This window comes from Alosa pseudoharengus, unplaced genomic scaffold (assembly GCF_046254945.1).
Source record: "Alosa pseudoharengus isolate Yale_2024_CS ecotype anadromous, Long Island Sound unplaced genomic scaffold, YU_APseudo_1.1 YU_APseudo_1.1_scf_10, whole genome shotgun sequence".
NCBI classification, from domain to species: domain Eukaryota; kingdom Metazoa; phylum Chordata; class Actinopteri; order Clupeiformes; family Clupeidae; genus Alosa; species Alosa pseudoharengus.
In genome coordinates, this window is record NW_027468565.1 from 17,387,239 (window position 1) to 17,410,723 (window position 23,485).

Consider the following 23,485-nt stretch of genomic DNA (forward strand, 5'->3'; position numbering starts at 1 on the left):
TTACACTTACACACTTCATCCTCTTTGTTCACTGAATAGGCCAAAGTCATCAAGGATCATGTATTTGAGGAATATTTTTTAATGTTAATATTCCACAGCAATCTTTGTGAATGAATCAGTGTCATTTCAATAACAAATTTGGAAGGTCTACAATATTTGAAATGTGTCTTTAATTACATTACCAGAAAAATAAATATACATACAATGGACAAATATATTCATATTGATACATACATATTATTCTTGCCTTATAGATTTTATTGTTTATGTACATAGCCTGATATGAGAATGAGATGAATGACATTTTCATCTTAGAACACATTAAAAGGCCTTAAGGGATGAAACACACAGACCAAACCGGATGAGGAAACGAAAAAGCTGTTGCCGATGTTAGCACATTAAGCACAGGTACATATTCACAGAATGTAAAATGTCTCTTCTTTTGCATGAAAGTGTGTGTGTGTGTGTGTGTGTGTGTGTGTGTGTGTGTGTGTGTGTGTGTGTGTGTGTGTGTGTGTGTGTGTGTGTGTGTGTGTCTGTGTGTGAGAGAGAGTGTGTGTGTGTGTTGGTGTCAGTAAAGTAGGCTGCTTCGCTTGAGGATGTAAGGCCTCCGTGCCTGCTTGCTGGTGTGCACTTGTCTCTTCAGGATGTAAGGGGATTTCCTCTTCAGCGGGTTGTCGCTGCTTTGGTCCAGGTCCAGGTAGTCCTCCACATCTTGGACCTGGGACAGAAACATGGCCGTCTGTAAACATTGCTTATCCTCAGAGGCCCACTGCTATGGATATACTCAATGTGTATTATGTGAGTGTGTGTGAGGGGGGTGGGGGGGGCAGGTGAGTATGATTAACTGTGAGGTTCACAACAGATATCTGGCTCTGCTCCGTGCCCAGCCCCGAGCTCCAATTAGCCATGTGTCAGTGTCCCTGACGGCTGTGTTCCAGAGACCCATGCATCAAAATGATAAATGATAAATAAGCCAGAAAATGGTGTGCAAGCATAACATCTAGTCTGCCGTGCATAGAGACAGGTCTTACAGAAGTGTTATGTTAGGGCTGGCACTTAAATCTATGTGTATGTGTATGTGTGTGTGTGTGTGTGTGTGTGTGTGTGTGTGTGTGTTTTACAAGCAAGAAAATAGTTACACACAGTTATATATACAATTGTTTTATACATACTGTACTGTAACTGCTCTCTTTTGATCATATATGCATCTGCTTGGTCTCTTGCATGTGCAGTGGATACTGTAAATAGTTATACCAAGCACCCTGTGCAAAAGGGACTGTGTGTGTGTGTGTGTGTGAGGGGACGCATGTGTGTGCACATGCATATTTGTGTGTAACCTCTCACCTCTCTGGGCTGCAGTACTCTACAGAGGTTGCGGAGGTTGTAAAGCTCATCCACTGATTGGCTGACAGGTGGTAGGCGGAACCTGTAGTCCTCGTCCTCCTCCTCGGCTGGGATCTCACTCTCCGGCTGCCACGTCTCATCCAGACTGTCCAGCACAGCACAAACTTTCAGTAGCGTCAGCCGCCACAAGGTGGCGCTGTGTTTGCTTTGCTTCAACTGCAGAGAAGATAGGGAGAGAGCTCAGTCAGACCTCACAGACCAGAGAAAAACAGCAGACTACCAGCCTTACTGATGTGATAAACTACCATATGTGATATTTAAGTATTTAGGATGTCCTAGTTAACATGATCTAAATGTAATGTCCTCTCCTCCCCCTTAATAGCTGAACACAGAGCACGGAAACTACTCTTTCAGACTCTCCACCTCTCTTTTCCTCCAAAGGAACATATGGGCTTTTTTCAAGATCTCAAGAGACACCAGCTTTCCCTCAGCCCTCAATCAAGTGGCTGTGAGTTGCTGAGAGTGACGAATGGCTTGATCTTTGACGAGGAAATACTCAGTCGGAGAGTGAACAGACAGAAGGAACCATCGACAGGGAAATGCCACGGTGTAAATCGTCCTGCGGAGCCAATCAAAAGGCTCCCTGGAGACAATCGGTGACAGGAGCTGGGCTGCTCGGTTGCACCTCTGGCATTTAAAAGGACTGTGCCCCCCCCCATGCCTAATTACTGCACAGCTCCTAACATTTCCCTCCAGCCAATTTAATGGTGCGTAAAGGAGCAAAGAGCATAACATTTTACATCGCACCATTACAAGTGTCTGTCCCCAGCCCTGATTAATCAGCCTCGGCTCTGCGGTAGAGCACGGCGCTGTTTGGGGTCTGTTCTCTGGTGAGGGTTGGGAAGGGACATGGGTGAAGTTCTTATTCCCACCACTCCTGCTGCTGTTATCTGGCGTAATGGAGCTCATGATGACTTTGGTCTTTGTCCACGGCGCCGGGGGAGAGTGGGGATGAGCCTGCGCATTGAGGCGGCCCAGCGCTCGGTTTTCACCAGCTCTCGCCAAAAAGCTGCCCATGGCTGGTGCCAGTGTCAAGAGCCATTTGTTTCATCGGAGCTGCCAGCTGACGTTCCAGCAGCCAGAGTAAATAGTGGATAAATAATGAATTGCAAATGAACGAGAGAGTGCTTTCAAACATACACAGCAAGTGCCACTTCCCACAGTCCCACAACTCATTAGCTCAGAATTTGTTAAAATGTCCAAGGCAATTACTGTCCTTCAGGCCAAAGCATTGTTTTGAGGGCATTGTTCTTAATATAGCTATCAGTTTGCCAGTTTATTCTTTGGCTAGTGCATGTCTGTGTAATATCAAAGTATCATGTTCCTGCAGAATTATTAAGATATGAGGTATGTGAGTGGTCAGAATTATAAATCTCTTCTTACTGGTCTTGCTGGTGGGTCTGTGACATGCCTTGAACTCTGGTCATTTATCATAATGTAAGTGTGGAAGTAAAAAGGCAGAACATAGACTGTCATCTTAAACACATTTGCTCTGGTAATAAAATCTTAAGTAATGTGAAGTTAACTCCACTCTCTGATTCCCTTTATTCTGTCACTGCCAGAGGATGAAATCAGGTGTGCTTTAATAGGATGTTTCATTATTCACGTTAATTATGTTTAATATTTATACAATAAATCATGTTTGAAATTTAGTGATCCAATTAAACCTGGATAAGAAAATATATTGGCAGTTGACAGCCACCTATTCTCTATTAATGACATTCAAAGAAACATTCCTAGTGTTTTATACAACATCTGCAGTGAGCAAGGGATCATACAATGTATCCAAAGAGCAAATCTATATTCGGTGTTCAAAAAAGCGCTCAACGCAGCGCTCGGACTGCCATTGCCGCCTTTGTTCTCTGCACCCTACACGGCAGCATAGTGGTGCAAAAATAGATCACAGTACCTTTGAAGTAATGAGATTGCTCAATAACTCCTCTTCTATCGTTCGCTTCTCCTGGTCAACATCTGTTAAAATACAGAAGACCTCATTTTCAAAGATGCCCAAACACGGAAAACAAGAGAACGAGAGCGTTTCCACAAATACAATAATCAAAGATTTGTTGTGCCAAGTTGCATGAAGCAGTTTTCCGTGTCATGTCAGTGTATGTCAAGTGATATCTGGAGAACGATTAATGTAAAATGTCACCACAGCGATTTTAAAACAGTACACAAATACACATTCTGTAAAGTTTTATTTGATGCTCAAAGCGCAAAGTTGTGGCGTAATCCACAAGCGCGCGTGACGCTTTAAAACTACACTGATTGTTTGCTGTCTGCAACGCTGTCAGTTCACAACACGTAGTTTCTGATCAGGTGCTGTAAAAGGTTTGTTGTTAATCGCACGGTCTATTTCATAATTACAGTGGAAGTTATATCTGTGAAATTTTACCCTCTAAGCTAACCTCTGAGACATATTTTTGGCTTCAAAAATCTTCTACTTATTTCAATTAGTCACAATCATTTTTCATTTTGGTAGACAGAAAATGTGATTACACTTTTGAAAGATGAAAATACATCTAAATATTATATAAAATATAATATATATAATATAATGCTGTTATATTGTTTCCTTATAAGCTGGGCTAATGCTAGAGTTCCAAGTTGAACTTGCACAGGGAGCTGACATGAGTTCTGCTGCTCTCATCTCACATCTTCATTAAATCCATCTTAATGATGGCTGTGCTTACCTGAACCCAAGGCATCACTCACGAACACCAGGAGAACAGCAAAGACTATCTGCATCCGCATCTTGGTGACCATCCAACAATTCTCAAACAACTAGGCTGGGCCCAAGTCCATAGGTTTAGAGGTCAGCAAAAGCCGGTGAGGGAGAGACAGGTTGAGATAAAGAGAGACAAAAAGAGAGAGGAGAGAGCCGCTGAGGGTGTTTGTTGTCCTTGTGAGTCCTATCCAGTGGCGTCCCTGGTCTTCTCTGCCAGTGCAGGTGTGGAGAGCAGTGCTCAGGGTTCCATTCCACCCAGTATATAAGAGCCTACAGAATCTCTGGGGGCTACACCACTCCTCATCCCTCCCCTCCCTAACTCTCTCTCTCTCCCTCCATTTCACCTCATCTCCATCTTTCTCTCTCTCCTTTGCTCTCCATGCCCTCTGCTGTGTCATTGTGACATCAGACATCATCACTGCGTTGCAGTGACGTCAAAACTTTAATAACTTTCATCAACACAGCCGCTTGCAGTTTTTTTACTTCTTTTTTTACTTCTTCTTTTCTGATGTTTCTTGACTCTCTCTCTCTCTCTGTCCAAGTGTGTGTGTGTGTGTATAGGGGTGTGATAAAAGTGTTGGAAGGTTATGGTGAAACCAAGTTGTCTGAAATTATAAGAATCCGCAAGGTGTGTAACTACTGGCTAGGGCAGATCTATCATCATGAAACCTAAAAATGTTGGAAGAAATTTCAGAATATAGTGATGAGAGACAAAAAGGACACTAAGCATGTGTTTGTTGCATGGTACCTGTGTATTTATAAATTCATGAATGAATTTGCAAGGCTATTTCAAACAATTCAATTGCCAGTGGCAACTTCAAGACAAAGTCATCTCATACCATTATTACAGAATCCAGAGGGGAAAAGTTACTATAAGCATTTTCACTTACAATAAATTATGAAACAATGATGTTGTGAATGTGGACTGAATTAGTCACATCTGACACCTTCAGGGACGGGAGAGCCACATTTCCTTCCACAGCGTGGTGCACTGGCACGCCCGCTGGACGTCGCTCGTGAGCAGCTTCTGCATGTCAAGTGGAGAAAGAGATGGACCAGATGAATAATGGCACCTCAGTCAGCCCACAACGACTCCAAGCATAGGTACCATGTTAACCTTACATTTGTTTGAGTGAAGACATGTACTCATTGGTTGGCAACAGAATTACTGCGATCAAACGCGAATTTCATAATTAAGTGGAGAGAAGACAAACGTAAAACTTGCTATGCATATAGTTTGCAACAACATGGTAACTTGTGGTAACACATGTGTTAGCAATATGATGTTATCGTCGTAAAACGAGACAAAAATGGACTTTAGATAGCTACGACGTTTAAAATGTCTGTTCAGGTATGATTTCAACATGACAGTCTAACACCCAAAATTAACTGGCAGATAACAGGCAGTCCTCAGCACCAACTCGATGTAAGTCATTCTGTCCTTCGCTGACATCGCCACCCTCATGTGGGACGGCCCTCCCGAAAAGTGCGCTTCAACAACCTAATCACTCGAAGTTCAGGAGTTCTTCAACTTTTTCTCAGTTGCTCATCGTAACCCCGCGTGAAGTTAAGGTCACTGCAGATTTTACGCCATGCAACAAACTTAATTTCCTTGGACCTCGACAGCAGAGTTTTGCAATGGCTCCGTTTGGAAGGAATTTTTTAAAAGCGCGATTGAAAAACAGGTAGCCAACTTCATCGTCTTTTGGTGCCATGTTTTTGTCAAGTTTGTATAGGCTATGAAAACGTAGTTTGACATAATGTCAACTTTTAACATTTACCCTTTTTAAGCGAATGTGATTCTTTAGGCAATATTTAGCAGATGTGTTGTCTTCGTTTTTTAACAGTGTGTTTTGGAAGAGTTCATCCAGATGGATAGAATAACTCTTTATCTCCTCAGCCAATATAAACTAATGATTTGGAAATAGATGGAGCATTTTTGTTTTATTTCAGTATTGTTTTGAGAAGTATACTTTAGTTTAAACATAGAAGCAGCAACGCCTTCTTGTATTCTTGTCTACTTACTTAAGTTAAAGCTGGTGGTTATGGTAGCTGAGTATCACGTTACTGGTTCTATGTAGTGTAAAGGAAGGCTATCTGCATGTAGTTAATATAATTACAGCATTTGCATGCATGTGGGTGAGTTTGTATGCTTGTTTGTGGTTTGTGTGTGTGTGTGTGTGTGTGTCCATTCTTCAGGGGACAAAAATAAGTAGATTCACTGCAGCCTATAAAAATCACAAATGCATCACTCATAACCAGACTCGTGTCAGTGGTCCTTTTCTTGAAGGTATATTGAATAGCCTAAGTTGTTGTTCAAGGCTGAAGTTTAGCTTTTGGGGGTTGTTAATTGTCAAGATGAAGTAAATTGTTACCCCTGTGAAACATTAGACCAAGGATCATATATCCCTGTATGCCAAAAGCACATTTAGTATTTTCTTTCTAATGAAAGCTGACCTGCTTGTTTTGTATAGCACAAAGCCTGTAATTACTGGCTGATTTATTTTAAGATGGAACTCACAAATACGGTGCAGTCGGAGTACCCTGTATGCCTGGCTGAATTCAGCTTTTTGATGTTTCATGGCCCCACAAGAGCCATTGGGGTTATTGAGGGTGTCAGAGATGTACTTGCTTCAGTGTTAGTCTGAATATTTGAATGTGTTTGGGAGTCATAAATGATGGATGGCCTATAATTAAATCAGTGTTGATAAATTCAGAGAGCATCTGCCAAGTAAGCGCTCGGGATGTATGTTGTTATGTCAGTCAGTCATGTTCATGTCATGTCATCCCATTCAGCTTTTGCTGTTTTTAGGATACAAAATGAGATTATGCTGTCTCAGTGGACATCAATATTTGAAGTTTCAGCTTTTACTGTTTTTAGGATACAAAATGAGATTATGCTGTCTCAGTGGACATCAATATTTGAAGTTTCTGAACGCCCCCATCTCCACACCTTTGATAACTGCAAATGGTCTTCATAGCTTGGGAAATTGTGTTTGTTTTCAAGTTGCAACATAATTGCCTTTTGCTGCCGAAGCCAACTGTAATTATCGTGCCGGGATCTAAAGGCATATCAGAGGCAGTTTATACTGAACCCTCTTTGCTCTCAGATATGTTTTTGGAAAACAGTCTCATACTTGCTCAGGTTTGTTTTATCATATCTACTGGTATGCTTTTGAACTATATGCACAGCTTTCCCTATGTGATCTACCATACCCACTGAGGGGGCTAATTAATATCTGTGATTTCAAACAAGTTAATTGCCGTAGCTTGTTTAAGCAGCACGGTGCTGGACATGATATTGTCTGGAAAAGTGTGGTGTCAGTGGAAAAGACAGCCAGCTGACTCCATGACTGGCCCACATTAAAGGTTCCCTAACAACTGCTTGTGGTTTATGAATAAGATCACAGTTCGCTGCTCACTGTGTCAGACAGTCTCAGGTTAATTGAAGCTGTGGAATCTGCTCATCTGCAATAAGAATCCATTTATCTTCTGATGATGGACATTTTAGTAAGTGATAATTTAGTGATAATAAGCACTGCAGTGTGCTCTCTGTTGGAACGTGTGCCTTCATCCTGACCACAGAAGGGATTGTCCGCTGCACAGTGCTAGAGTGGTACAGTTCAAAGATACGTCTGGCCATGAAGTTCTGATTATCATTAAGATACAACATACCCACTGAGACTATTATCAGCAAGAAATGTTTTTAACAATACATGGATTTGACAGTAAACATGATTATGTGTGTATCATACAAATAGAGAGGATTAAATGTAAGAGTTTAGCAAAAGCTAACAGAACTATCTTGTTCGGTTAAAAATAATCAATTAGCATTATCAAAATAATTCCTTTTTCCTTGATAAAACTGGATTTGGTTTCAAGAACAGTTTACATTTTGAATATTAGTGTTGTCTCAAGCAATTATCATTGAGAACCATTGATGGTGATGACTTTATCATCAAAATCATTCCAATTGGATGAGTGTTTGAACACCACCCCTGTGTCAGCTCATTAGAGAGCTGCAGCTATGGGAGTGGGGGGAAAGAGTGTGTGTTTTGTCTTTATGAAGATGCCTATCACGGCAGTTTCCCAAGAGATAACGGGCCTCTTGAAAAAATGTTATGTTTTTCTCATCAAAATCCTGCATCCTCCCCAGATAAGAGTCAGGAAATCCCTTTTTTGTGGTGTTGATGTCACTGCCTTTGGTATTCCACTGGGACCCAAGCTGTTTAAGCAGGAATTAGGCACAAACAAGTTTTTTTATATTTTTTTATATACTTTCCTTTTTATCTGTCATGTAAATTCAATCTCTCATTTAATCATAAGAGATGTTTACACAATACCAGTTTTAAGTCTTTTAATACTTCTCGGAAAAGGAACAAGCATCAACTAGGCTATGTGCTAAATCATCCATATCTAATACTCTTGCAGACACTTGTATATTGTACAGCATTAGTGCATGCATACATGATTACAGAGGGGAGCTCTCATTACATATGGCTATGTAGATAGTCAGGGTCTCTACAGACTATAAATACTCATAAAAGGTGAACATAACATAATTGATACAGTCTTTTCTCTCCCAAATGTTGTCATGAGCTCTCAGGGTCTCTTTGGGTAGGCAAACACAGCTATCCGAAGTGACGCATAGAGTGTGAACATGTCAGGTCTCCCACGTGTAACGACATGTTGAAATCACATGCAGGTGACTGTGTTTGGTAGAGTGTTCTGCCTTGCACAAGGCCTTTCAGTGAAAGTATGATAAACAGCACAAAGAGGGTCCACTCCCACTGTGGTCTGTGAGGTAAAGGAGGGGGGGTCAGTTGGAGTCACCTGTGAGCCGGTCGAGTGGCTGTGTGTTGGTGTGGATGTAGATCAGACTGTGGACTGTTGGCCAAGGCTGCTGTGCTTTATTGCCTGAGCCGGACTCATTAGTGCTTACAGCTCCTTCAGCTTGGGTTCTTACAGTACATTGCCTCTCCCCAACTCTTTTCCAAGTTCACCTGGAGTTCAGTGCCTCACATTTAGGATTCTGCAGTCTTAGGCCAAACACACGCACACAAATACAAACACACTAACAAACATACACACACACACACACGCACACACACACACACAAACACACACACACACGAATGAAGACACACAAATAGTTGCTGTCCTCCATTGTGACAAACACTCTCCTTGTCCTGCCAAATCAATAGCTACAGATTTATTGGGTATCACTACAGGCGATGTCTGTGATGAACCTCTGGTGGCTTATGGGAATGACAAGGGCAATATTCCCCAGTCCATCATCATCTTTGACTGTACATTTAATTAGCATGCCATTCTAGCTAATTAAATAGTAGAGAGATCGTTAATGACTTATTGGTCATATGTCAAATAAGGTGAAATGAATATGCCTCCCCATAAGTCTTTGTGCTTGCTTGCTGGTGTGTGTTGTGTTAAGGAGTGGAGGGGAGGATATGACCTGTGCTCCATCCGGGCTTATCTTGGGTCAGGCCCTCCATTGTGGTCCCCCTCTGGTCACTGGCATCCAACAGCAATCCTGTTCAGACTCACTGCACTCCTCAGAGTTTTGCAACATTTCTGTACTCTGATTTGTACAGCAAACACACACACACACACACACACACACACACACACACACACACACACAAATACACACCAGAATTATGCTCTGGTGTATAATCATATTGTGCAGGTTAAAACTGACCGGTGTAATTACAAACACTGTTATCATAGCTGGGAGTAGTGGAATAAAGATCAGTACACACAGTAAAAACACAGGTGTACAATGATACGGCAGTCGTGTTTGTGCTTCCATTACAGAACTGCCTCTGTGGCAATATGACTGTGAAGATGGAATTTCATTTTCCATACGGTCACAATAAGACTAATTTGGGAGCAGGAAGTTTGGAGCAGGACGTAGCCAGTGACCAGTGATTGTGACAGAACACAAACACAGGTGCTTCCCCGTGCTCTCTGTTGGTTTCCTTTGGAGTGCACTACTACCTTATGTGTGCATGTGGGTGTGTGGGTGTACTTTTGTGGAGCACTATATTTATCAGCTTGCGTGTTTGCGAGTGTCAAAACCTATGGCTGAATGTGAGCAAATCCCTGCGCTTGTGTAATGGGCGTGCGTGACCATGCATGTTCCCGCGTGGTTGGAGAGCGAGAACGCGGCTGTCGTGACCTCATTCATCTCGGCCCTCTGAAGGGGCCGACGGTGTGAAGAAGACTTAACGGCGATGACACGGCGCGAGACGTAATGAGAGAGACGCCGGAGAGAGAGAGAGAGAGAGAGAGAGAGAGAGAGAGAGAGAGAGAGAGAGAGGGCCTCTCGGTCGCCCTGCAGCGAACTGATCCGCCTTTGTGTAGTTCAGCCTGCACGCAGACAGCCTGGTGAGGCTTACAGCTCTGGTTCTCAAGCTATGAGGTGATCTCCCAGTTATCCCTAAATATATGTGTCTGGCCGTCGCCTGGGGGGACGTGCGCCCATTCACTGAGCTTTTGGGAATGACATCACACGCAGCGCTCTCTTGCAGGTTAGACAGCTTGAGGCATGGCTGCTCAGGGAGGGATATAATAAAACGTGTCAAAAGCATACAGCAGTCAAGTGCATGCAGCGTTTATGGAGGAATGTGAGAGGTGCTAACATTTTCATGTAAACAGGGAGACAGTAACTGAGTTTGATTGTAAGTATGTGAGCTTCTTTTGCCATTCAGCATCACACACATAAACACATACATAAGACACACACACACACGCACACACACACACACACACACACACACAAAGATAAATGTTGCTTGAGGCCCCAAGAGACAGCTGTGGTTCTCTGCCGTGGTTGGCTGAAAGTGGTCATGGTCGCTGTGCGTAAATGCAGGCGGTGCGACTGTGTTTGCCACCTGCATTCCTCTGCTGTTTACTTTTGCTCAATACCGCTCTCAGGGTCCCCTAACCATTAACCTGCCGCTCGCATTGTTGCATACGTATCACATTCCTGAGAGGGCTCTCATCAAGGGCTCACACAAAGGCCAGTTTGTGCTCCTTTGGCCCGTGCAAGCCAAAATACAGCAGTATCAGACGACGCGTAAACACTATCCAGCCCAACCAAACAGTGTAACTTGGCAAGGTGCTGCTGTGTTGGTGTGTGGTGCTGCCCTAGGGTGCATTCCGCCCTCCAGACGAAGGGGCAGCAGCCTGCTACGTCTCCTGAGCTTATTCTCAATGACCTTGGTCAGACATGCAGCAGTGACTTATAGCCCAACCGGCCTCACCATGCTCACTCAGCACAGGGCTATGAGACGCTGATACACATACCGATGATGTTATGTGTTCACCATGGTCCTCTTTTGTACCAGTGATTAATGGAAGTGCGGAAATGAAAAAGTGTGTGTGTGTATGTGTGTGTGTGTATTGGATATGCTGCGTATCCATGTTGAGAGACTATCCCTTTTGCTTTAAGAGACCAAAAAAACCTGAAGAATTTAGCTTTAGGCCCTCATTTAACATAAACTCCATTTTCATTCATTGCTATCACTTTTGGTTCATAACATCATAGACTTTGCTCAAGCTTATTATGAGTAACCTTTTATCAATAGGTGACTAATTTAGCTCAGCCAATTATATTCATCCTGTTGGGAAATAGTCCTTAAAATGTGAACATATTTAAAAAGGATCTGTCATTTGATCCTGGCAGAGAGGTTAAAGAGACAGATTGTGGAATCACTGTGAGCACGTTTAATAAATCAGTAAATGAGAAATTGTATGACCATGATGAATGATCATATAATAGAGGGCCTAATTGATGTGCTACTCAGAATCTGTAGGGGTGTCTTTTTTGTTTTTTTCCTAAATAGAACAATCATCTGAGGCACTTTTTCAAAGCCTGTTTGACAGGACAGAGTAATGTGCCATGTCTAAAGAGAAAGGCTTATGGGGATATGTGTAATTGTTACATGCTGATGCACAGGCTGTGCTGAGCTTGGTGATATGAAACACACTCCTGGGAATATAAAGGCACAGATGGCTAATGATGTAAAATGTATGTCCAATTATCATGAAACATTATTCACTGAGGCATTCACATTAACGGTACTTTAACTAAGGATCAGACATCTTTGTTAAAGAGGCAACAACCTTGTAGAATCCTGCATAACCACAGTAGTCACTAAGCAAGTGTTTGGTGGTTTCTTTTCACCAGATCAAAGGAGGCGGAAGAGTCCCCAGGCAAGGAGATCCAGGTATGTGTGTGCCAGGAGGAGAAGGTGGTGTGTGGAGTCACCAAACACACTACGTGCGCCGACATGGTCCAGGCGCTCTTGGACGACCACGGGAGCCTCCCGGAGAGCCGGCGGCAGCTGCACGGCGAGCCCAAGGAGTTCTGCCTGGTGGAGCGCTGGAAGGGCTTTGAGCGGGCGCTGCCGCCACTCACCCGCATCCTGCGTCTCTGGAATGCCTGGGGCGACGAGAAGCCCTCCGTCCAGTTTGTGCTGGTCAAGACCAGCGAGTGCGCGCCGCCGGCCAAAGCCGGGAAGAGGTCGTCCAGGTCGCGCTCGGCGGCGGCGGCGGCCGCCGGGGGGAGGGCCCGGCGCTGGGAGCAGTGCCCTGCCCAGTACGCCAAGACCCTGCCGGCCGAGCGGCAGAAGCGGCTGGTGAAGAAGGCTTTCCGCAAGCTGGAGCGGATCCGCCGCGAGAGCGAGTCGGCAACGTCGTCGCCAGCCACGACGCCGGTCAAGCAGGAGGGGTCAGGGGAGATTGACGGCATGGTGCAGCTCATCATCTCGCAGGACCAAACCATCCGGCAGCAGCTGCAGCGCATGCGCGAGCTGGACCTGCAGATCGAGCTGGCCGAAAGGCTCTCCAGGCTGGACAGAGCGACGGCAGGGGAGGGGGCAGCAGAGGGGGGGGCAGGTGCCTTGAGCGACTCGCCCCGCCTTAGCCTGACAGACAGCTGTGAGGGCCAATCGCTGTGCGAGGAGCGCCTGCAGGACTACCCGCCCACCAATGGCAGCGTGGAGCAGCTGGAGGAGCAGCTGCGCCGGCACCAGGAGCTCATCCTGGAGCTCTCCCGGGACATCGACGCCGAGCTCCGCAGCGGCCAGTGGCCGTCTGAGGACGAGGAGACACTGGGGGCGACAGCAGGGGCGACAGCAGGGGCGACGGCAGCGGCGCTTCTCGATCTCGGCCTGGACTCGCCGGAGCTGGAGAGCATCCGCGCCGACCTGGAGCGCAGCATGCGGGCCGGACTCTCGCTCTACTCCCAGACGCAGGATCTGGACAGGGAGCTGCAGTGTCACGACAGCACGCTGCTCTCCAAGAGCCAGGAGTGCCAGGTCCTCGCAGCCCAGCTGAGCGCACTGCAGCTGGGGGAAGGCTCTCCGCAGCCGGGCCCCTCTCCCCTAAAGAGCCAGGGCAAGTGCAGCGTGGCGCAGCAGCAGGGACTGGGAGAGGATAAGATCAGGCAGGACACCGTAGATACAGACTCAGACACAGGCATCAGCTCCACGCACAGTCAGGACTCCCTCTCGCCCACGGTGAACCGCCGGCCACCCCTGGACACGGATGTCTAAACGGCACAGAAAAAAATCAGCACGTGTGAACTCAATAACAGAGATGCAGATTGACATGGAGCAATACACTTCATTGGTCATATGTCTCAACTGTTTTTATGTCTCAACTGTTTTTTGATGTACCGTATATGTACAGTACATTTGTGCACTCATACCGGAAGTAAATGAAAGTGAAGGGGAATAAAAATCTCATGATATAGCCTGCTGTAGTCAGACAGAGGTATGCAGCTATTAGTGTGCTACCACTGCCAAACACTGCCACTTGTCTCTAGGTCATTGTATTGAATGCAGGAATGCTGTGTAGGTTTTCTTTCTCTAGAATGGAAAAAGCACTTGAGTGTTAGCCAAGCAGACAAAGTGGGTGATAGGGTAATCTTAATGACTGGGTGCTGTTGTCCTAAGCATTCTTTCAGTTTGTGCAGTTTCACCGCAATCAGCGAGGTAACTGGTTTTGGAAAGCAAATATTTTGCTTTCAGATTTGTTTTAAGAGGCAACTTGGAACAACTACTGAAAGAACCAGAAACTACTGTATATGAGCTTAAACTGCTGAGTGCAGCTCTGTGTACTGTGTGCATGTCCCTTCCCTAAAATCAGTAGAACTCAATTGGCATATCCATAACTATGGTGTGGTGTGAGGCTTCTATGGTATGGTGTGAGGCTTCTTGTTACTGACATAGGATGTCAGAAATTCACCAGGATGTTCAACCTCTATATATTGTGCCATAAAATACAAAGCAAATGTGCATGGCATGTAACAGCATCAGTGTATGTCTTTTGTGCTAATATGACAACTTTTGCATTCCTTAAACAGTTCTCTAAAAAGCTTTTGACCGGTATTTCCCCTTCGCTAACATAAACATTTAATGGAAGCTCTATTTATATTTATAAAGTTAAAAATGGAACATTTATGTAAACTCTGTTTTATGTTGCCAAAATGCTAATTATTAATTCATAATATGTTTATTCTAAAGTGTGTGCTTTGCAGATATTTCCCTGTTAAAAGATAATGGTGTAAAATATACAAAAGTGTTTAGAGTTCTGAAAGAAGTGTGAAGTATACTGTTTATGTTCTCCAATTTGACATTGTTTTATATTAAAACATTTTCGTATGACTACAGATTTAGATCATACATTGCACAACAAATTAAAATCATGTTATGTGTACAATGGTTTGCTTACAAAGATGGTGTAAAATTCTATTTTAATAATTCATAAATATATTCTTATATTTCTCTACAATGATTTTGGTGAATACATTTGGCATAAACTATAGCTGAGCTGTATGTCAGACATTCAAAAACCTTTGACAAGTCCTCAATAATAACATACCACCCATGTATGAATTTCATTATATATGTGTAACATAGTGTATTGGTTTCAAATCGTATATATTTAAAAATGAGAAATGCATCAAGCGAACTGAAAGCCAGAGTCTGGCCTCCCACACTATGCTGCATTTCACACAGAGCAATCAACACATTCATGCACATCATTCGTGTGGTTAAAGAAAAGGCTACTCACTGCTCCTAGGGATCCAAGTATGGGTGTTCAGGTAAATTGGATATTGTTCTCCTATTCAATATTTTGACAATAAACGTTCCATTACTGCATTTCTCTGTGTTTCTATTATTGGGTATACTGGCATTGCAGTGTTGTGGAATCATGTCTGTGAATTTATGTGTAGAGTATGAAAAATAGTTGTAAAAACTTGAAGGCTAAAGTGAGGACATACTGTAGGACGTAATAGGAATACTGGCACAGTCCCCAAACTCAAATGCAATATGAGATACAGTTAAGAACAAAATTATTCATACCCCTGGCAAATATTGATTTAATGTTTCCTCTTGACCAATACAGTTTGTTCTGACTGAAAATGACACTTCCACATGCCAAAAGGTTGTAAGACAATGTGGTAGAAACATGGAATCAGAAAAAGAAGCTTTTTCATCTTTTTAAAAATGTATCCAAAATTATTCCTACCCTTTTTAAATAATCAATGGAAACATCTTTATTTGCCATCACAGCTCAAACATATTAGTCCAGAGAAACATTAAATCAATATTTGACAGGGGTATGAATAATTTTGTTGCTAACTGTAAGAGAAGAACAACACAATGTCTTATAAAAGAAATACAACCAATTTATTATTAGTTAATACACATTTTAATGTGATGTTATGTTGGCAATTGATGCAATCATTTACTTAATTCCCTCTGTGGCTGTATTCAGGGTAGTAAGGTTGTTCCTGTCCTATCATCCAATCAAAATCTTCCTCCTCTCTTCTTCCATCACATCTCTCTCCTCAGGCATTCAGGTTGAAACTACTTCTTGCTATTGCATTACAAGATAACACCACATTCATTCCATTAATTCCACATAATTGTAAAAAACAAACCACCGAAGAGATTCCCCCTCTGCCCCCTCCTCTGGGCAGGGCCAGGGCTTACGGCACATGGGAACCTCCATTCAGCCAGTGATCACCGCATCGCTCTCCCTCCACTTGTAATCTTTGAGTGTTTTGGCCGGACAAAAAGCCAAGGCCATTAAAACGCTCCCTCCGTGCAACTTAATGCAGTGGCTCAGACTCGCCAAGAAAGCCTTCAGGGGCTACATGTTGTCTGGCCATTGTGTGCTGCTCACTTCTAAATGAATAGAAACTATTTCCTTTCCTTGTGATGCAAATATTCCCACGTCTTCTTGAACTGTTTTGCCTCGTGAGTGGCCCAGCTGCCTTCTCAGGCTGGGTGCCTCTGCAAGATTATTCACCCAGGTCTGGGTTGTTAGGGGGGTCTAATATTGACCAAAAACAGTCTTGATTATCTTCAACACGCTTCATTGCATTCAAATCCCAGCCCTGAGTTTTGTTCAGAGTATGTCGTCTGCTTCCTGAACTTCCTGCTCAGGCAGCGGGTCTCGGGCCGGCAGCTGATTTCCTGTCGGCCGCTATCACCACGGCAACTTGTTTACCCATGCTGTGCAATCATGGGAAAACAGGAGGCCTGCCAGGAGTCATTCACGTGCATAAGACTGGTAATTAAGTGGCCAAAATGGCAATTACCGCGTCATTTTTTACCCCTCCTCACCCCACCCTGCTTTGGGTGCATCTTCACACTTGGCAATTAGTCTACCCGGTTCCACAAACCAGTCTGAGTCACCTTGTGTTGAACCAAAGCTCTGAGGCGCTCTCTCTCTCATCTTCTACCTCACACAGGGCACTGGCACCACTGTGCAGTGCATTCACATCATATGCTCTCTATAAAAACTAGATATACTGCCTAAATAGTTTTATGCCCTGTTTTAAAGGTAAGGTTGGTTTCATGTTCTTGTCCTCAAAGAAGTGAGCGATTTATGAAGATGAAGATTGCTGCCATTTCAGCCCCCATTTTTAAACATGAGAGGCCGCTTTAAATACCTCATCAAACTGCCACAGCTCAAATTGCACGGTCAAGTACTTCAAAATCAGCCTTATTCATCTCAAATTCTCTTCATACCAATGTGTTCCCAGAATAATTAAGTAGGTGAATAATAATATGGCTGTTGCGTAAACTGTGACAGTACATTGTGTCTGCTTAACTTCTTATTAATGCGAGGCAAATTTAAGCATGACACTCGAGCATTCATGCAAACATTGCACTAGATTAAGCAATTAATAAAAGCCAAGCAATTACAAACTCTTATGTGTCTTTGTGAAATCTGGCTGGACCTTTTCTGCTCTATCATTAGACGGATGGTAATTACCCAGAGATGAAAGGAGGGGGAGATGAAGAGAACCACACAAAACGCAACTGATTACTCACAGCGTACAACTTTGCTGCTTTGTTGAAAAAGCATGTCACATATTATCAAGATATGAAAAATGAATTAATACAGCCTTTTATCCCCAACTGCCATGGTCTCCCACACAACTTTGGTCTAAAACAATTGATATTTTTGTTGGGTAAACACATATTGGAGTGCACAGCAGCATCATCCTCATTCTAAACATTCAGCAGTATTACGTGCAACAGAAAAATGGCGCATATCTCAACAATGCATGTCATGACAACAAAACGATCGACCAATTATTCTTATGTCTATAAAGAATACTTCCCAGTCTGACACACATAAAAAGGCAAGCCTCGACAAACCTCTTCTATCAACTGACTTTTCGTGTTTTTTCCTATGAAAGCCATATAAAAATCTCACTCTACTGTGATGTAGTTCTATAGAATCAGGTTGAACAAAAACTATAAGATGCCATAAAGTGCTTTTTGTACTCAGTTTCCATGCAAGTCATATTGTTGACGAAGAAAAGGGCTGACGCCCCGAAAAACAGTACTTAAGCTATGTGTCTCTCTGCACGATTAACTGTGTTTGGTTCTGATTCAAACGTGTGTGTGTATGTGTGTTTTGTTTCTTAAGAGCCCTAAATCAGAGCCCTGGCATGGCTTCTGTCACAGACACAGGCCTTCAGGGTCAACCCCACAGCTCCCAACCAGCTCCAGCACCCAGATGCCACCCTCTCCTGCTCTTAAGACATGTCAAGACTGCTACAGGCAACAGGGCATAAAGCTTTAGACACACACACCCACACAGACACACACACACACACACACAGACACACACACACACACACACACACAGTTACATTTGAACAGGCACAGGCACAGGCACGCGCACACACACACACACACACACACACACACACATAAACACACACACACACACACACACACACACACACACACACACACACACACACACACACATAAACACACACACACACACACACACACACACACACACGCACGCTAAGGGTGGTCTGATTTATTGCTCCTGTACAAGTCCAGGTCCACAGATTTTGACTGCACACTGTCACTTTTATCTCTGTAGCCCCCCTCCTCCACCTGACACATTAATGTCTCCTTATTATTGCTATCAGTCAAGTTGGGCTGTTTGCTTTGCCACAGGTGTTCAGGAGAGCTCCGCGCCCAAACCCCTCAGCAAGCCTTTCATTATTCATTATAGCAAGCCGAGGAGCAGAGAGGGTGGCGCCTCTGGAACAGAGAGAGGGAGGGAGGGAGGGAGGGAAAAAGGGACCAAAAAAAGGAGAGACCGGTTATTAGGAGATGCATGAACAAGCAAAGTAAGCAGACAACAAAGCTAAGTATCTTCTGAATATAATGTAACATAGGAAAGAGGTATTTGGTCAAACTGTAATGAGGTTTAACCGTAAACACAGATGGTGACAGACACTGGTCTTTTGTGCGCAGGTGTTTGTGCTCTGGCCCTCCTGTCTAATATACTGGTAATAACTGCTCTGCCATAGAGGTCCTCTGGTGACTGGAATGCTTCAGCGCAGCAGTCTGTTGAATTAATTTATCAACAGCTCCAACAAGCTACCTGACGCTCCACTCCCCAAGCCCTATTATGTAGTGTGTGAGGTTCCTCCTCTGAGCAGAGGCGTGATGAGGGGCTTCAGCACCACCTTTGGCCTCGCTTGCAGTCTCAGGGGGGCAGTAATCTTGGTTGGCCCCTCTGATGATCTGCTTGTGTAAACACTCCACCCTGCCCATCTCTCCAACCCCTCCCCCACCAACCGTCCTCCTCAAACGGTCAGCTTCCTCTGGGACAGCCACCTCTCCTCCTCCTCCTCCGCCTGAAGGACCTTCTGATTGCTCATGTGATTTTACTTTTAATTGACTCTCCATCTATCATGGAGCTTTGACCTACAGCGACCACTCAGGCTTCTGCACACCAAATCCAATCCCTTCCTTACAACAATGGCAAATGCCCACATACAATATTTCCTGTTGCTTTACTGGGAAGAATACCACTCTGATAGAAATGTAATGGAACACGGTACTAATTCCCCGAAGGAAATGAAAGATCCCCTCCCACCTTCATTCACTGCAGTCCCTTCTCCTCAGAACTCTTTAGCGCTAAACCAACAGGTTACCAAGGCAACTGAATATATGCAAACACTTTGCAGTTGCCCTTATCCTGGATAATGGAAAAGAAGACATTCCCAAGATATCTCCTCTGCAGGAAAATAAATCATGGCCATCACAGGCTTCATCATGCTTACAATCAAACGTCAGTGGCAAAAATAGTTAGTATGTAAAACAATTTCCACCACATACCACACAAGCAGGCCTCAATTTTTCTCAAAGAATATAAAAGGCATTCCAACAACCAGAGGACCTTGTAACAAAGCTAACTGTTTTCTTCTCCTTTTTCCCAAAATGTCAAGGTCCCAGAGGGTTGTTGGTTGCCAAGGCATTCTGCCATCTCTTAGCAAATATGTACCCTTATAACCATACAACTCCGTATAACAGGTGAGAATCACAGTACATTGATGTAAAAAAAATGAATGGGGAATCAGCAGTAGTGAGTCTAGATCCACCTTGCTCACCATACTTACCCAAATACATACTAGCTTATTTGTCACACATTTTGTTTTAGTGTGCTATTTTCCACAAAGGGAAATGAGACTTTCCCCAGGAACTTTAATGGCCCCGTCACAGGGGTCAAAGCTGAGAGGGGCTTAATCTCATGATGCCACCCACTCCAGCCTATGGCATTTCTGACACATGTCAGGTTAGCAAACACATTAACCTCTATGACAGAGCCTATGGAATGCCATTCAATGGCCATTCCCTCAATAGCCCTCACTGCCGTTAGTAAAGCGACTCATGGGTGGTTCTGCTGCTGCTGCTGGTGGTAGTGGTAGTGTGTGTGTGTATGTGTGTGTGTGTGTGTGTGTGTGTATGTTGGGGGGGGGGGGCTTATAGGTCACATTCCTCTCACAGTGCACATAGGCGATACTGCCGATGTTTTAGGGGCTTTTTCCTCTGGCTTTTGTGCGGTAGCCGGGAGGGGCTTCCTGTGGAGTCCCTGGACAACATTTCCTGTTGGAGCACTGGGTGCTGTGCCTCTAACTCACAGATGATAGGAATAGAGACGAGATGAGAAAGGATAAAAATTCTTGGAAAAGCTTTTGTTTTTATCGGAAAGGAAGACTCCAAAGGTAGATAAATTGCCGTTGCCAAGTGAAATAACAACAGTCATAACAACAGTCAAGGTTTTCTTATCCTAAAATTACTGATCCACTTCACAGTTGGATATGGGCAAGTATCAGAAGATCTTCATGTCTACTTGACAGACCTGATAAAGATGTAACAGGAAAAACAACTGTCCCTTCCTGTTGACTGAAATAAGGTCAAACACTGAAACCAGCTGCTAGCAGTATTATTTAATTTGTACACAACAAGATGTATCTAAAGATGTAAACATTACAATACATCTCTAAGAATGGAAAAATGTTGACTACCAAAAAGCTATAACTATAGGCCTAGCTAGTATAGCTAAAACTATAGACTTGTGATCTTCATTTGAGCAAATCCATTTGAGCTAATTGCATTAACACAAGGATATTTAGATATTTTACAAACTTTCTAATCCCTGTAGAACTGTATTGGCAAGACATGTCAGTTTTCCTTTAACAAATCTCCTAACTATATTTAACATTGATTGCTAACTTCTACTAGTTTCGAGAGTAAGCAGTCCAACCCCTCCCACTAGCATGTTGTTCCCTGAATAACCCATCAACAACCTGCTGTTGAAATTTTAGTTGGTAACACATCATAGACCCAGCAGGTAAATCTTGGGTACCCAAATTAATTAGCTAATAGCCATCAATTTTTGTTTTTGCAAAAACAAACACCACACCTGGAATAGATAAGCTAGTTTTCTTGCTAACACATTTCACTTTGGTGGCATTCAGGAGGTAAAAGCTTTACTTAATTTTCACAGGGCTTCATGCTTAGACCACAAAACTAGATATTTAACAACCCGGGCAGCAAGTGAGAACAACAAAGAGCAAAATCCATAAAGTATATTGCTAAGAGTGGCTCTCAGACTCGGTTATCAAATCATATGCTATCTCAATACAATAAAGTCAGTCAGTGTCAAGATAACTGATGGCTGATTTGGCAGCTACAGCAACAGTCGCAGCTTTTTAAATCTTTGCTGTTCATCTGCTACCATCAAAATGAAATAGGGGTAAAATGTCAGTACTCCCACATTGTCTATGCAATGCAGTAAACACCTTCATCTGAGTGAAAAAGGAAAATCCCCAGTGAAGCAAATACAGTATGACATCCGTGAGGCAGTGCCAAAATCCTGTGCCAGTTCTAACTGCTTCTACCTACAAATTCCAGTACCAAATACAATGCCCATACAGTATGGTGTATGGTAGACTGCAAGCATCCTCTACAAATGCCATTGGATCATGTTGGTGCATTAGCGTTTAAAAAGAGCCATGGGGATTTGGAATCAGCTGAGAAAACATATGCCATTCAACCACTATCCTATTGCCAGTCTTAATCAGAGACATCATTGTTTTAGTGTGAGAAAACAATCACCTAGAGAGGTTGTAGCCAGAAGAGAGAACCACTCTACCTCCTTTCATTACTTATAGCTCCCCATTGATCCTCCCTGGCAAGACACTTATTCCCCCCATTTGTCCTGAAATGATCTGAGGCAAAGGATCTAGTTGCAGGAGGTAGGTTCAGCCAGAGGTTGCACCACGAAGGTTTAAGTAGGTCTTCGGTTGCACATGGGGCTGTCCATGTCACTGGCAATGGGGTATGCCTTCTAATGGAGAGGGGGTGAGAGGGGTAATGCCTCGGCCTGCCTTTCCGACCGTGCTCATAGGCTAACATTTGAGCTCCGTGTGTTCCAGCACCAGTATGCTTCACACATTTCTGTCATGCTGCCCACACCATTGAGACGTGTGCTCCTTCACCTGCATCAGGACATTGATAAAACCCTCTTCACTTCCATACAACCATTCAGCAGATGTGCTGATCATGTTCATTTCTGTCGATCGGTGGACGAATCCCAATGAACCATGCTGTGACATGATGTGCAGAATATGTTCAAACAGAAACAAAAGCATTGCAATATAGGCTATAGGAAAACATGAATTCATGGGTGTTCTTGTGCCTTTTGAGAGTCTTTGGAAGTTTAGACTTTGCTAAAAGAATTAGATGTGCTACACTCTGTATAGGCCTACAGTTGGCAAACAAGAACCAAAATCTTCAATTCCATTATAAGATTGTCTGGATAAGTCACCAAATCAGTGATGTAGTCAGATTAATCTCTGAGTGAAAATAAATTATGTTTATCTCATCACATCTCAGTGGATTGTCTAACACTCGGTGGATTGTCATCACTAACCCAGAACTTAACTGCCTTTTACTTCTGAATTAATAATGAACCATCATACCATATCTAGTGGAAGATAAATGGGTGTTGTACATTAATTGTACAGAGATTAATATCTTTCCAAGAGAGCTTTCTCACTCTCTTTTTGCTCCTTCTTGATCCCTTTAATGGTATTATTACACATATTGTATATTTCCCACTATAATTGCATTATAATGGAGGATTTGTTACTTGTTCTCTGTAACACCTGCATTTCATTTAGAGGAAAGATAACACTTTGCAGTGTTTCCACTTTACTTTGATAATTCATGGATTCTGTACTTGACCCATAAAAGCAAAATATTTTCATGTTTTTCATAATTATCAGCCGTCACCACCACTCAGTGGGCTATGGCTGTCTGGTTGTAAATGTACTACACCAGGAGTACTCACGTCTGAATCTTGACCACCTCTTTTGAGAGGCAGAGAGAATAAACTTTGACCTCCTAACATGAGCTCTCCCCGTAGCCAAGTGTATTATGTATGTGTGTAAACAAGATATTATCTCTTCATATTTCT

The 23,485-nt window shown here is 43.4% G+C and overlaps 2 protein-coding genes across 2 annotated transcripts; one reads left to right on the forward strand and one right to left on the reverse strand.

Annotated features, from left to right (window-relative positions):
- Window positions 1-343: 343 nt before the first annotated feature.
- Window positions 344-4,161, reverse strand: nts (neurotensin). The gene is made up of 4 exons (XM_076300834.1): window positions 4,123-4,161; window positions 3,317-3,397; window positions 1,348-1,563; window positions 344-721 (listed from the first exon to the last, which is right to left on the reverse strand). Exons 1-4 carry the CDS (start codon window positions 4,159-4,161, stop codon window positions 572-574), a joined length of 486 nt encoding a protein of 161 aa, XP_076156949.1. The 3' UTR covers window positions 344-571.
- Window positions 4,162-5,610: 1,449 nt separating this feature from the next.
- Window positions 5,611-15,327, forward strand: rassf9 (Ras association domain family member 9). The gene is made up of 2 exons (XM_076266119.1): window positions 5,611-5,820; window positions 12,348-15,327. The coding sequence occupies exons 1-2, from the start codon at window positions 5,774-5,776 to the stop codon at window positions 13,714-13,716; spliced, it is 1,416 nt and encodes a 471-aa protein (XP_076122234.1). The 5' UTR covers window positions 5,611-5,773; the 3' UTR covers window positions 13,717-15,327.
- Window positions 15,328-23,485: the final 8,158 nt, after the last annotated feature.

Coding starts and splice junctions, on each gene's coding strand:
- nts (XM_076300834.1), bottom strand. CDS start 4,161: ATGCGGATGCAGATAGTCTTTGCTGTTCTCCTGGTGTTC. Junction 3,398..4,122: donor TTGCTGTTCTCCTGGTGTTC/GTGAGTGATGCC, acceptor TTTGAAAATGAG/GTCTTCTGTATTTTAACAGA. Junction 1,564..3,316: donor GCAATCTCATTACTTCAAAG/GTACTGTGATCT, acceptor TCTTCTCTGCAG/TTGAAGCAAAGCAAACACAG.
- rassf9 (XM_076266119.1), top strand. CDS start 5,774: ATGGCTCCGTTTGGAAGGAATTTTTTAAAAGCGCGATTGAAAAACAG. Junction 5,821..12,347: donor AAAGCGCGATTGAAAAACAG/GTAGCCAACTTC, acceptor TCTTTTCACCAG/ATCAAAGGAGGCGGAAGAGT.